This window comes from Ranitomeya imitator, chromosome 4, assembly GCF_032444005.1.
Source record: "Ranitomeya imitator isolate aRanImi1 chromosome 4, aRanImi1.pri, whole genome shotgun sequence".
Taxonomy (NCBI): Eukaryota; Metazoa; Chordata; class Amphibia; order Anura; family Dendrobatidae; genus Ranitomeya; species Ranitomeya imitator.
Window position 1 is genome coordinate 639,615,627 of NC_091285.1, and position 14,668 is coordinate 639,630,294.

Genomic DNA, 14,668 nt, shown 5'->3' on the forward strand with positions numbered 1-14,668 from the left:
AAGATATGGACCTTTTTATTTGATAATTTTTATGGAATTTATAAGGGGGGCGTTGCTCACAGGTTAATTATGCAGAGAAGCCTAAAGACACGCCCTAGAGGATCCTGAGACATAATCCCTAAAGATCATGTAAAGATCATAAAAATTAGCACTAGATGAGAAGGCCCATATCACTGGAACCGTATGGCGGATTTTAAAATGAGAAAAAGTGAAATACTCAAGGGAACATCTGAAAATGCTGCGCTGGTGACAGGTCTTTTTTTTAACTCTCATTATAAACCACAAAATTATGGGTTTATTAGTTGTCACTATAGCCTCCAAAACTGTCTTTTTGATAAATCTGGTGCCAAAAATCAATCAGTTTTCCAACTTTTTTTTTACTGATTTGAAAGCGAGGTTGTGGGTTTGCGTGTCAATTTTTCTAGGCTTTAATCTTGGAGAATGGTGGTTTGCAGCTCTTCAATATTTTAACTCTGCCCTTTTTTAGAAGCCATGGCCCGTCCACACCCATTTCACAGATCCTCCATGCCCCATTCCCTGCCCAATGAATGTGAAAATGAATGTCGTGGCTCCAGAAATTTTCTAGAAGCACTGAATTATGGGTGGCCTCTGTGGCACCCAAGAGATTTGCTAATATTTGGGAACCCCAGAGGTCTCTCAATTTTTTTTTTCTGGGAGCATTCAAGATATTCTGTGAGTGTTGGCAAGTACAGTTTTCAAAGACCACTGTAAAAATGCCTCCAAATACATGACATATGGGTGTATATCTTTGTCCCTCAAAGACCCTCTATAGTGGCTTCTCTTGGCACCCAACCTTTACATCCTTGTTTAAATACTTCTGCCCCATGTAATGTTCTGTCATATGCACATCTTTTGAGTAGAAGATGAGCAGCGGAGTACGATGACCTCTCAAAAGAGTCTACAACAGGTCACCGTAGAGAAGGAACAAGCCCTGGCGGACTTAAACTCAGTGGAAAGATCCTTGTCTGACCTCTTCAGGAGATACGAGAATCTCAAGGGTGTCCTCGAAGGCTTCAAGAAGGTGACTTATTGAATAACTGAGATATATTATCGTTTAACTTTTTAATTTATAAAACAAATCTCATTAATTTACCAACTTACCATTCCAGAATGAAGAGGCTCTAAAGAAATGCGCACAAGATTACTTGGCAAGAGTAAAGCAAGAAGAACTGAGGTACCAGGCCCTGAAAGTCCACGCAGAGGAGAAACTAAACAAGTGAGTGATCCTATAATCCTCTAGGTCGTTTATCTATTAAGTGCCAAAGCGTTCTGGATGCCATAAATATAATATACCTCTACATGACAATATGGTCCATTATCACTGGTTCATATACTGCACACAAACTGATGACAAATGGCTATAAATCCCCCACGCACATACAACTATTGTCAGATAGATAGAAGTCAAATTAAAAAAAAAAAACAGTCCAATTAAGAAACACGCAGCACAAATTACTTCTAATTGTTTAAAGGTATAATGTTAAATTGCCACCTGCCGTTCCTGAACCTTTCACGAAGGTCAGTCAAGCCTATTTCTTCTCACAAACTTGTGTGTGATTCTGCATTTAAGGAGCAAGACCAGAGCCATAGTCATGTCCGAGCACTCCGGTGTTTCTGTACCCTGGCCTCCCATTACAGGAAAACATTGTCCATCACTTTGCATACCTGTGGCTCCGCTTTCTGCGCCGTCAAGGTCACCTCTGCTTTGCTGTAGGCTCCCATCAGTCGTTGTTATAAATATTGATACACAGTCCTGTTCAACTTTCAAATAAACAACTTTACTGTTTCCTTTGCGCAGCACATCCAGATTCTTCACAGCATTTACAACAGGATTCGCAGTCCACATCTCTTCTTCTTTCCCTGCACTTTCCTTCCTGTCACACAGCACCCACCCGGGTCGGACCGTGCCGCACAGTTCCTCAGTGTCCTCCCAATTCAGCTCTGCAACGGTTAGACCTTCCTTAGTTTGTTTCGCCCCAAAGAAGAGAATTTCTTTCTCTGAATCTAGTTGCTACTTGGCGAGCGACCTGCCCTTCTGTACTGTGCTTTATGGTGACCCAGGGTACTCCTGTTCTAAGCTCACTGAATCTGGGAGTTCCCTCAGCAGCCGTTTCGCCCCGTACTGAGAGCATCTACCCAAGCTATAAGCTGCCACATCATGGAGCTACCTGTGTCCCCGTAAGGTCACTGTCTCTGTCTTGATTCTCCTTTTCTGCTGTTGTACTGGCCACTGCTGTTCAGGCCCAAAGCTGTGGATGGCTGGGCTTCTCTCTTAATAAACGTTGCATGATCGCTGCTCTTACCCTTGGACACTTAAGCCCGTGTTGGTGGTCCAGGCACCCTGGCCCCTCTCCCTCTAATCAGGAAGTCCTCCCTTAATTGCAGCTGACCCCTCTGATTATGACTATGCACATTATTGTGCCACCTCTAGTGTCCAAACTACACTTTCCCTATTTAACAAGTACATGCAATATAAAATTATATACATTAGGCACATAGCAGCTATTAAAACCTTATCAAAAGAGAAGGGAGTGGAGTATTATATGTACCCGGCACATCCCTACCTACAGATGGATCCTCCCCCTCATTTTTCTCTCTCAGATAAAAGTAGAAGGAATAATATGCGAGTTACATTAATTTTAGATGTTCCATCAAGACCGTTCTATTCATATGTCCTATTAGGGAATATGGACATCACAGAGGGGTTTCCTCTCTTTGAGCAGGAGCTATTAACATATAGCAACACTTGTCCTGGAGATCTTGATTAGTTTACTGATTACTGCTGGCCCTCTAAAATATTTTTAGAGGACAATTGGGTGGAAATTTGACAAGGCTATAGGGAGGAAAGTTATGTTTGTTTTGTTTTTTTGCTGGTACATTTTGTGGCAGTTCAGGTCCTGAGAATCCCACGGATTACCGAAAAGATGTTAGACAAGTGTGGAGCTCAGGTGGAAAGAGCGCACTGCTCCTGCCCGAGTATGCACACGGAGCAGAGTATGGCTACAATAGAAAGTCATTGGCTTTCTACTGGATCCGCACTCCTTTTTGTTTGCATATTCGAGCTATAGCGGTGCGCTCTTGCTACCTGAGCTGCACACTTTTCTATTGTCTCGATTAATTGGCTATGGTTTAAGGATACCCACCAATATATGTGCAGGTAAAGTGCCTGCAAAATATATAAAAAAAATGCATAAAAGTTTTTAAGTTTCAAAAACATGCAAAAAAAATCCTGCAGACTGGCAAACACAGAGGATCAATTTATTTCCTGATTATTTTTACTTTTGAGAGTATCTTGAAAAAAATGTCAATGTCATTAAAATAAAGTCAGCCAGAACAGACCTCCATTGCCTTCCATTAGGATTTGGTAAAAAATGGGAATGTGACTGTACATACATCACAGACACAAATTCCATCCCAAGCTTCCCTAAGAATAAGGGAGGTGACAGATTTATGGCCATTGGCTCCCAAGTGACATGAGCTCCGTTATTCCATACCGCATTGTCTTAAGTCACTGGGCGGCTACGGTCACACTTCCAAATTAATATCAGGCAGAGGATGATGATATGTACACTGTTTCCTCTCTATGGATGGATAAAATCGTGATGGGAAACATGACCATAATATCTCTCGCCTGGGACCTCCAAGGGGAAGATATAATGGAAAAGTTAGGGATCTCATCATTTTCTAAGGACCAGCCACATCCCATAAATATCTGAAGATCAGCCCTGTTTTAAGTGGTGGCAGCGGTGGGATCTGTGTGGTCTCCGACCTGTTATCCTTAACAGTATCGCACTTGTGAACATAGCCTAAAGCTGATCACGTTCTGTGAGATATCTTAACAAAGCCTGTGATCCGCTTTTATAGCTTCTCGGTTTAAGATCCTCCTCTGTTGGAAAACCTCTGTGAATTTTTAACCATTTTTAGATCATCAGAAATGTTGAAAATCTCTGCAATCTTTGCCTTCGAGGAGCAAAATTGGACCGTGATTGTCAAGTTTTATGTTTATTTTTTTTTTAATTGGTGATGTTTTTTTTCATATAATGGTCTATATTCTAGCATAATTCTTGTAGTTTTCACTCTCGCCTCATAGTAGACTGACATCTCTTGTTCTGCAGACATCAGCAGTCTCATTTTCAGCAGTCTCATTATTGTCAAAGGCTGATGACCGGGTTCATTTATGGTTTCGGACCAACCCCAATCTCACATTGAAAGGGGTTGTACAACCGATTCTATAACCCATAAAAAATACCTTTTATTAATCTTCAATTAAAAACGGGTATACATTATACATAGAAAATTAAAAAATGAGGTGACAAAACAAGGACATGGGTTGAGTACTAGAATTGCCCTAAACAAATTCCCTTCCTAGCTGTGGAGGTTGGCACCCTGGTATGATACGATATGGCGCCCCCCAGTCACCGACTGCTATCTATAAACGGTGGGTACAACCCCTGAGACCTGCACTGATCTGCAAAATTGGAAATGTTAATCCTTGCTACAAAAGAGAGCTGGAAGTCAGATGCTTGACCACCGCTGCATTCAATCTCTAGAAAAAGCTGCGAGTGCAGCGCTCGTCAGCCCCATGGGCAATAAATGGTGTGGCGGTCAAGCATCCAACCGACCACTCCATTCAAACAGGGATAAAAGTTCCCCGTCCTCCCGATCGGTGCAGGTCCCAGCAGTCAGATTTCCACTGATCAATAATCTATCCTGTGGATAGGTAATTACTTGTTTTCATTGGACAGCCACTTATAATAACCTACGCTGAGGAAAGGTCTCTAATATTTGGGCACTAGATAATTTTGTGAAATACTTCGTGTCCCAATTGCTGCGGATTTGGTTTCCGTCCACTTTCGAGGATTTACATCACTAATTAATCTTTTGCTCGTTTGTTTTTTTTCAGAGCCAATGAGGAGATTGCGCAGGTTCGCACCAAAGCCAGTGCGGAGAGTGCAGCCTTACAAGCAGGACTAAGGAAAGAACAGATGAAAGTGGAGTCACTGGAGAGAGCGCTGCAACAGAAGGTGCTGAATCTATGTACCATGTACACATTAAGGTTTTGTTTTCTGGGTTTTTTTTATCTACCATACAGTTCTAGAGACATTGGCCTTTTTATGAAGTGTGAACAGTTTGCAAATACTTCTGTATTTTCAAGCATTCCTATTAATATCAGGGGCCGAGCAGAGCAGGACGTCTATGAGGTGCTACTTCAGCCAATAGCTGCAGAGCAGGAAGTGATGTCAGAGCATTTGAGCATGATGTCAGGTGTTGTCAAGTGATGTCAGGGGCAGCATTTGGCAACTTCTCCTTTACAGCCCAATAATATGCAGCTAATTTGGTTTGGCACCTAGAAAAGTTACCCTTGAAGTACCCCAGTGAAAGTATTAACATCCCCACCAGATTCAATGTGAATCTATTTGCAGGACTAGGTCCACTGGCCACGTTAATAGTTTGTGGTCGCTGGACGGGAGCCCTGAGAGCCTCCTCCTAACTCCAAGCATTGCATGGTTATCGCTCCATGATGATGTGCCATGCCGGCTAATCAAGAGAAGAGGCGGTTCTCAGGGCTCCCGTACAGCAACCACAGATTACGGAGGAGACCGATGATCCTGGTCCTACTTAACAATTTGTACTAACTCTAATCCCCCCTCGTAGTCTAATTTATCATTTCTGAGACATTCCCTAGAGTTTCTCCAAAAGTGTATTAGTTATGGTGGGTCGTCTTTTCTAACATTTAATGGAAGTGATCTGACTGCCACTGGCTGAACTTTTATCTGTTTTTTTCCAGAACCAAGAGATCGAAGAACTGACAAAGATCTGTGATGAGCTAATCGCCAAGATGGGAAAGAGTGACTAATGTCTTTCCCATCTCCTCGCAAAGACCATCCTAGCCCACTCCTCATCTAGTGGCTCCTGAACAGCATGAGTCCTGTCTAAGACGTTGGATTTTCCTTCTTCCTACATGGCGTATAATGAGTTCTCCTGGATTGAGGAACATTCCTGGTGTATATTTCTTGAATTTCTTTGGACTCTTCTTGTTTTGGTACCAAACCTGTGTTGCCCATGTACCAGGCTGTAACATTGTCATATATTGGCATCGATATGATAGGTGCTGCAGGCACTGTGCTTGTCAATAACCCAGGTATACTTACTGTATGGTCCCACTGTGGAGCCCTCATTACGAGGAGTATTTATTAACGAGCTGATGGCAACTAGGATATTGTAAGCCTCTTAGGAGCAGCATTAGTAACCTGTGCAGAAAGAATTGTACTATGCAGTATATCTGCAAAGCTATTGGGGACTTGCTATAACTATTCTCCCCAACTGACTCCTGCTAATTGCTTATTACATGAGGCGTTAACAGTACATGCACGGCAATCTTATTTTTGGACCCATCGCTAATCAAGGGGTTAATGTAAATTCCAATATCACTGTACTCTTTTTCACCCTCACTGATGCAAATGTGCATCATCTAAGCTTTTCGTAAGCGGATTGGGTAGGATTAAGCACTGTGCTGACGAGGATGATCATACCCTATTGGCTGGTCCAATAGACAACTTTAAAGAGAAGTCTTGAAGTTTAGTTTAAGGATCATCAAATACCTTACATCATAAAGATAAAAAAAAAAAACCCTACATATGGTCTTCAAAGAGATCCAATACTTATACATTTGATTAAAAGGTGGAGCAGTGGGTAAGATCCTCCTTATCGTGGCTCCACCTCCTTCACTGAACTAGATAGTACTGAGTCTAGTAATAGGTTGTCCAAAGTACAATTTTATTCATGGCTCTGCTGTATCCAAGACAAGACGGAAAGAGGATGACTTTTAGATATACTTGCTAACTTTCAGGGACATGTGTCCAGGAGGTTTCTGGGTTTTTTTTTTCGTGGTCATGTCCCTTTTACCAGACCCACTTTTCCTGTCCCCAGAATGTGCATGAACACCAAGGCTCCATCTGAGCATCCCAGAGCCTCTTTCAAGGAACCTTTCCAAAGTGCTACCTTCTAGGAGGTGTTTCGGCCATGTCCATGAGATTTGCCATGTCTGGCAACTAATTCATGTAGCTTCCCAGATGTTATGGGGAAGTTGGCAAGTATGATTTTAGATCTGTAAGGTCAGAATGGGATTTGTCTGTAACTACTGGGATTGGATGAGGTTTGATCCAAGTATTGGTGGCATACAGCAGATGTCTACACGCTTACATAAGCCATGCATTTCAACCTCCTAAATATATTGACAGACCATTTTCTTTTCGCCTTAAAGGGGTTCCCCAAGAATGTAATAAAATGGCCTGTTAAGTAATTCATACAGTAGTCCATCCTAGTCACGTGTGATGTTGGGTGCAGTCTGAAAAAACACAGCTCTCGGAGTCCTGTGTCTCAACTGACAGAGAAACTGTATTGTTAGCACACATACTTCTATGAGCCGATTAGAAGGGCTGTGACATCAGAAGAAATAAATCTTCTCCTCAGCTGATTAAGCACAAAGGAATTTTTTTTCTCCAAACTCGGTTGTCCTTGTTCAGTCAGCCATAGGGAGAGATTTATTTCTTCTCCAACCGCTCTGGTACAGTTGTTTATGATACAGCTCTTCTGTCAGGTCTCTGGAACAGTGTTTGTTTCAGACTGCTTACCATCTTGACACCTGTCTAGCATTGCTGGTGTTTAAATTACTTGACAGAAGCCATTTTATTACTTTCTTGAAGAACTTCATTAAAGAAATCTGACTGTACCAATGCTTTGGTGTTGAGTGTTGGATAAGGGCAGTTAAGAATGGGCGTACCCCTTTACCAAGAGACTTTAACAACTTGGCTTGTACTTTTGCACAAACCCGGGCCAAATGGCACATGGCCTCCATTAGTCGTAAGATCTTTATGCGCCATAGTTTTTTTCCCTTCTAGGGTTAGGCTTAGTAAGCTACCCTATGATTTTTTTTTTTTTATGAAGGACCATCACCAAGACACTCATGAAGTTCAGATATAATCTTGACTTCTCTTCTATCAGGAAAATATTCCTTCTGTTGGATATTCTAGAGTGGATCAGGACACCATCTCCAAGTAGGCCTTTAGGCTGACATGATCCACTATAAGTAGGCCGAATGAACCTACAAAATGTTTTGGAATCTTGTTAACGTAGTTGTCTTCCAAAGAGAAGTCCCAGGTCCGTTCTATTTTTCCTGCAGGAGCCACTGTATGGAAAATGTGTAATTACATAGCAGCCATTGAAATGAATGGCTGACCATGTAATACATGGACATGCTCCCTCTTCCTCCAGAGTGAGAGACCCTCTTCTCTCTGTTCTGAGTGGAGAACATTTATCGGTGCTGTTTATATGCTCTAATAGGGCACATGGAGATAGGATTTTGGCATCACCTAACCCTTTAATTGGGTAGTTCAGAAAAATTTAAAAAATTGACTGCTTTTTTCCAAAAAAACCAAATGGTCTCCTGGTTACAAGTTGTGTTGACTATTGCAGCTCGCTCAGCTCCATTGAAGGGAACAAGAGCTGCAACCTTTGTAAGAGATGTTTTTGGAAGAAGGCAGCCATGTTTTACTTTAAAGAGGACCTATCAACAGGTCAAAAGTGTCCATTTTTGCTCAAAAATTATTTTTGCTGCTCCCCTTGGTATGGAACTTTTTATTCACTGCATCCAAAATGCTATTATTTTTGGTATTTACGCAGTGGGTACTGCTCACTGGATCCTCTGGGGTGTGCCTTTAGGCTGCTTTGCATAATTGCTCTGGGAACCACACCCCCTTTGTGATATCTGCGCAATTTGCATATTGGTCACATTGTATAAAAAGGTCTCGATCTCTGGAACCATGTCGGATTTACAAAAAAAAAAACCCACAAGGGAGCAGCAAGAATAAAATAAGTGCAAACAATAGTCACTTTTGACCTGAAGACGGGTCCTTTTTAAGTTTAGATTTTGGAGATGGTCTTAACTCGCTCAATTTTTTATTTCCCAGTTATCTGAATATTCACACTGCAGAATTCCCTTTTGGCATCAACCATGAATATGTCTGTCAATAAGTTTTTCTTTATTTTTTCCCCACTTTTTATGAATATCATACACCCTATGCTACTGTATGGGTGTGGGATACGCAGTGTGAATAAACCTTAACTTTTCGTACACTTTTATAATCGTTCATCTCAACTTTTGCCCTTGTAGCTTACATGGTAGTATGAAGCTGTGCCCATGTTTTATTTAGCTTTTAATTACACATATTTAAAAGAAGTTTCCATAATTGGAGCGTGAAGTGTAAACTTCCAAAATCGGCACCACTCATGTTTACAGGTGTTGCCTGGTATTACACGTCATACCCAGTCAAGCAAATCAGGCTGCAATACCAGTAACATCCTTTGTGCAAGAGTGGGGCTATTTCTGGGGGGAAAAAGTTGATTTTTTTTTTCTTCCCTAAATATTAGACCTCTTTTTTGAGCCTCCCCGCCTTACTTCAAGAATGACGGTGACCTATTTAAAGGTCATATATTTTCTGCTGCTATCCTTGTTTGCAAAAATAAATATGTATGAAAGGATATATTTTTTTTCCAGATGTGGAAGCCAAATAGCCGTTCTGCTTTTTGCGAGGTCTATAGCCTGTTCTGAGATGACACAATCTGGCTCCATAAACGTATATATATTTAACCGCAGTATATTTTATATACAGCAGATCTTTTTTTATATATGTGCAGATAATTGACTATTCTCACACAGACAAGATGCATTGACTAATATATGAAGACATATATATATATATATTTTTCCTTGTTTGTTTGTGTATGTATAAATGGTGTTTCAGATATGACTCCGGGTCTTTATTTTATTTTTATTTTTTTTTTTGGGGGGGTTCAAAATTGTCATGAAAGTATACTGCTACTCATAATGTTGAGAAAAGAAAAGAAATAAGATTTTCAATGAAATGTCGAAAAGAAAGAATCTAGCTATTGTACACCGGTCATGTCATTAATGTCCTTGATATTCCATCAAACCGCTGCCTGAATAGAATTCCCTAATCGGCATCCTTCAGCAAGCATAAAAATTCAGCTCTGGTTGGAACAATGAGTTGTATGTAAAATACTTCCCACCATAGAAACATAAACTCGCAATACATAACTTTCGTAAACCCTTTTTGTATTGTAAGGAGATGGACATATGTTTTCCTTTGAAGAATATTGGTATCATTGCAAAAGTGTTTTGATGTGTAAAGTGAAATGCGTTGTGTTGCTGGTATTATAGTCTGCCCAGCAACAGATAAACCGGCAAAGTTAGTTAATGGTTTTGACTAGCCCATAGTTAGAGGGGTTAAGCTAAAGAGACAAGAGACAATTCCTGTTGGAGCATCAGAAAAGGTAGAGAAAATGCCCAAGCAGTGCCGAATAACGTGGGTTTCCTTATCGAGAGAGGAGACCGAGGATAGCGAGATCCTGAGCAGTGACAGAAGGAACAGAGTGATCGATCGAAGAATAGTCCTGGGTCAGGAGGCCGAGCAGTACCCCAGAGATGTAACTGGCATAAATGAGACAGAGTACATAAAACAAAGAGTGCTCTGGGAGGGAATGCCAGAGCGTCAGAATCAGAAGAGATAAGTAATGGCCATAGTGTCAAAATAGCTCCCTTAAGGGGAAAAGGAAGCAAAATTGATGGTTGAGCCATAGGACTCTTACAAACTGGATTGTAGTACTGAACTGGGCGAAGATGTGGCGCCCCTGCGGTCCAGCTGCCACAATGGTATCGCCTCCCTAACCAGTGGTGGTATCATGTCTGGAAGCATATGGAGCTCCCTACACTAAGTAAACCATGCATCCACACACAAGCCTGATCCCTGCCCAGAAGGGGGAGCACAAGCCCCTAGTTTGTAGGGTGACTGCCTCTTCTGGCTGGGGGGAGTAAGAGAGAGCAGAGTGTAGTGTGAGGAAAGGAAGAAGGAGCACGTGGAGTTTTCCAGGGTTGGAGTAATGGAAGGCTCACCTTAGGATAAGAGGAGAACAGGGCAACAGATCCCTTGGCTATCAGGGATTGCAAACCCTGAAAGCAGAATCTGGAGCCCGGGGGACTGCAGGTTGTTGGGCCACCCCTGCAGCACTAGAAGCACCACATTATAGAGCAGACCTGGGCAAGATGCGGCCCGCGGGCCGCATCCGGCCCGCCTGACGGTTGTAAACGGCCCGCCGCCCCAGGCACCGCTCGGCTCCCCTTCCCTTGCCGCCCGCCGCCCCAGGCACCGCTCGGCTCCCCTTCCCTTGCCGCCCGCCGCCCCAGGCACCGCTCGGCTCCCCTTCCCTTGCCACCCGAGGCACCGCTCGGCTCCCCTTCCCTTCAGCCACGCCTGCGCCTGTGCGCCCTGCATTCAAACTCCTGTCCGCTGAGAGGCGCTGACCGCCGCTGGCACTTCCGCATCATGCTGCTGCTCTGCTCCGTTGCGCCGGTGTTCTGTGTGGCACTGCAGCGCTGTACTGAGGTCACTTGTGGAGTCGGACGGTGCCGGTGGTCGGTGGTAAGGGCTCTGGGTTATCTGCTCCTCAGTACTTGCGCACTGGGTCATCTGCTCCGCTGTACTTGGGCTCTGGGTTATCTGCTCCTCAGTACTTGTGCTCTGGGTTATCTGCTCCTCTGTACTTGTGCTCTGGGTTATCTGCTCCTCTGTACTTGTGCTCTGGCTTATCTGCTCCTCTGTACTTGTGCTCTGGCTTATCTGCTCCTCTGTACTTGTGCTCTGGGTTATCTGCTCCTCAGTACTTGTGCTCTGGGTTATTATCTGCTCCTCAGTACTTGTGCTCTGGGTTATCTGCTCCTCAGTACTTGTGCTCTGAGTTATCTGCTCCTCTGTACTTGTGCTCTGGGTTATCTGCTCCTCAGTACTTGTGCTCTGGGTTATCTGCTCCTCAGTACTTGTGCTCTGAGTTATCTGCTCCTCTGTACTTGTGCTCTGGGTTATTATCTGCTCCTCAGTACTTGTGCTCTGGGTTATTATCTGCTCCTCTGTACTTGTGCTCTGGGTTATCTGCTCCTCTGTACTTGTGCTCTGGGTTATCTGCTCCCCTGTACTTGTGCTCTGGGTTATCTGCTCCTCTGTACTTGTGCTCTGGGTTATCTGCTCCTCAGTACTTGTGCTCTGGGTTATCTGCTCCTCAGTACTTGTGCTCTGGGTTATCTGCTCCTCAGTACTTGTGCTCTGGGTTATTATCTGCTCCTCTGTACTTGTGCTCTGGGTTATCTGCTCCTCTGTACTTGTGCTCTGGGTTATCTGCTCCCCTGTACTTGTGCTCTGGGTTATCTGCTCCTCTGTACTTGTGCTCTGGGTTATCTGCTCCTCAGTACTTGTGCTCTGAGTTATCTGCTCCTCTGTACTTGTGCTCTGAGTTATCTGCTCCCCTGTACTTGTGCTCTGGGTTATCTGCTCCTCAGTACTTGTGCTCTGGGTTATCTGCTCCTCAGTACTTGTGCTCTGAGTTATCTGCTCCTCTGTACTTGTGCTCTGGGTTATCTGCTCCTCTGTACTTGTGCTCTGGGTTATCTGCTCCTCTGTACTTGTGCTCTGGGTTATCTGCTCCTCTGTACTTGTGCTCTGGGTTATCTGCTCCTCTGTACTTGTGCTCTGAGTTATCTGCTCCTCTGTACTTGTGCTCTGGGTTATCTGCTCCTCTGTACTTGTGCTCTGGGTTATCTGCTCCCCTGTACTTGTGCTCTGGGTTATCTGCTCCTCTGTACTTGTGCTCTGGGTTATCTGCTCCTCAGTACTTGTGCTCTGAGTTATCTGCTCCTCTGTACTTGTGCTCTGAGTTATCTGCTCCTCAGTACTTGTGCTCTGGGTTATCTGCTCCTCAGTACTTGTGCTCTGAGTTATCTGCTCCTCTGTACTTGTGCTCTGGGTTATCTGCTCCTCTGTACTTGTGCTCTGGGTTATCTGCTCCCCTGTACTTGTGCTCTGGGTTATCTGCTCCCCTGTACTTGTGCTCTGGGTTATTATCTGCTCCTCTATACTTGTGCACTGGGTTATTATCTGCACTAATGAAATCTGGACATTATGGGGGCACTAATGAAATCTGGACATTATGGGGGCACTAATGAATGAAATCTGGACATTATGGGGGCACTAATGAAATCTGGACATTATGGGGCCTGGATAATCTCTGCATTGTTTAACATACTGTTTGTTCATGAAAATATAGCATATGTATACTACAGTATTGGGTAAAAATTAGTTAATTATATTAGTCCGGCCCTCTAAAACCATCCAAATTTCTCATGCGGCCCCATGGCAAAATTAATTGCCCACCCCTGTTATAGAGGGTATAGAGCTGGGACTGAGAGAACAGCTTGCAATGTATGTTGGCTGGAGATGCTGCAGAATAGACAAACAAGGAGTACATCAGCTCATAAGCTGTTGAATCTCCAAACATACGGGCACAGAAAGGAAGGCTTATTCTACCCACTTAGTGGAGTGGACTCCAGCTGCTTCCAGACAAGCCAGAGCCTGGACCTGGTGACCAGAACCCCTGGATTCAACTTGCCATCCATTATCAGTAAAGGTACCTTCACACATAACGATATTGTTAACGATATCGTTGCTATTTGTGACGTAGCAACGATATCGTTAATGAAATCGTTATGTGTGACAGCGACCAACGATCAGGCCCCTGCTGGGAGATCGTTGGTCGCTGAAGAAAGTCCAGAACTTTATTTCGTCGCTGGACTCCTGCTGACATCGCTGGATCGGCGTGTGTGACACCGATCCAGCGATGTCTTCACTGGTAACCAGGGTAAACATCGGGTAACTAAGCGCAGGGCCGCGCTTAGTAACCTGATGTTTACCCTGGTTACCATGCTAAAAGTAAAAAAAACCAAACACTAGATACTTACCTACAGCCGTCTGTCCTCCAGCGCTGCGCTCTGCACTCCTCCTGTACTGGCTGTGAGCGTCGGTCAGCCGGAAAGCAGAGCGGTGACGTCACCGCTCTGCTTTCCGGCTCACAGCCAGTACAGGAGGAGAGCAGAGAAGCAGAGCACAGCGCTGGAGGACAGACAGCGGTAGGTAAGTATCTAGTGTTGGTTTTTTTTTACTTTTAGCATGGTAACCAGGGTAAACATCGGGTTACTAAGCGCGGCCCTGCGCTTAGTTACCCGATGTTTACCCTGGTTACCGGCATCGTTGGTCGCTGGAGAGCGGTCTGTGTGACAGCTCTCCAGCGACCAAACAGCGACGCTGCAGCGATCCGGATCGTTGTCGGTATCGCTGCAGCGTCGCTTAATGTGAAGGGGCCTTAAAGGTAAAGACTGAATTCTTTCGCCTCCTTGCTTCTTTCTGCAGCACTGCTCACTACAACCCCCATCATCACCCCAGGGGCATGCTCTTGCTGAGGGGAGTGATCCATCTTGCTGCATTACCAACTATCCCCTGGGGACCCCACTTGCAGCACTGGCCAGACACCTCAGCTGGCGTCACGATAAAACCATAAACTATTATCCCCTATAAATATTCCCCTTTCCCTTGCCTGGTCAGGGCCACAGTGCTGGGCAATCGCCACTGTGACATCCCGATAGACTGCCTGCCTGGCTACTGTGTACCCCCCGACCCGCGCGACCGCGGCAAAGAAAAGCGGAAAGGTGAAAATTGGGGAAAAAAGGAAGGAATCTGTGTATGGA

At 44.1% G+C, this 14,668-nt stretch overlaps 1 protein-coding gene across 4 annotated transcripts in view; it reads left to right on the forward strand.

Annotated features, from left to right (window-relative positions):
- The window catches only part of TACC1 (transforming acidic coiled-coil containing protein 1), a 102,660-nt gene extending 92,830 nt beyond the window's left edge, over positions 1–9,830 (forward strand). For all 4 annotated transcript variants that reach the window (XM_069766861.1, XM_069766864.1, XM_069766860.1 and 1 more), the window contains 4 exons: positions 882–1,042; positions 1,131–1,237; positions 4,925–5,045; positions 5,810–9,830. In XM_069766861.1, coding sequence (XP_069622962.1) covers positions 882–1,042; positions 1,131–1,237; positions 4,925–5,045; positions 5,810–5,878 — 458 coding nt within the window. In that variant the 3' untranslated portion in view covers positions 5,879–9,830. The remainder of the gene's footprint in view (positions 1–881; positions 1,043–1,130; positions 1,238–4,924; positions 5,046–5,809) is intronic.
- The last annotated feature ends 4,838 nt before the right edge of the window (positions 9,831–14,668 follow it).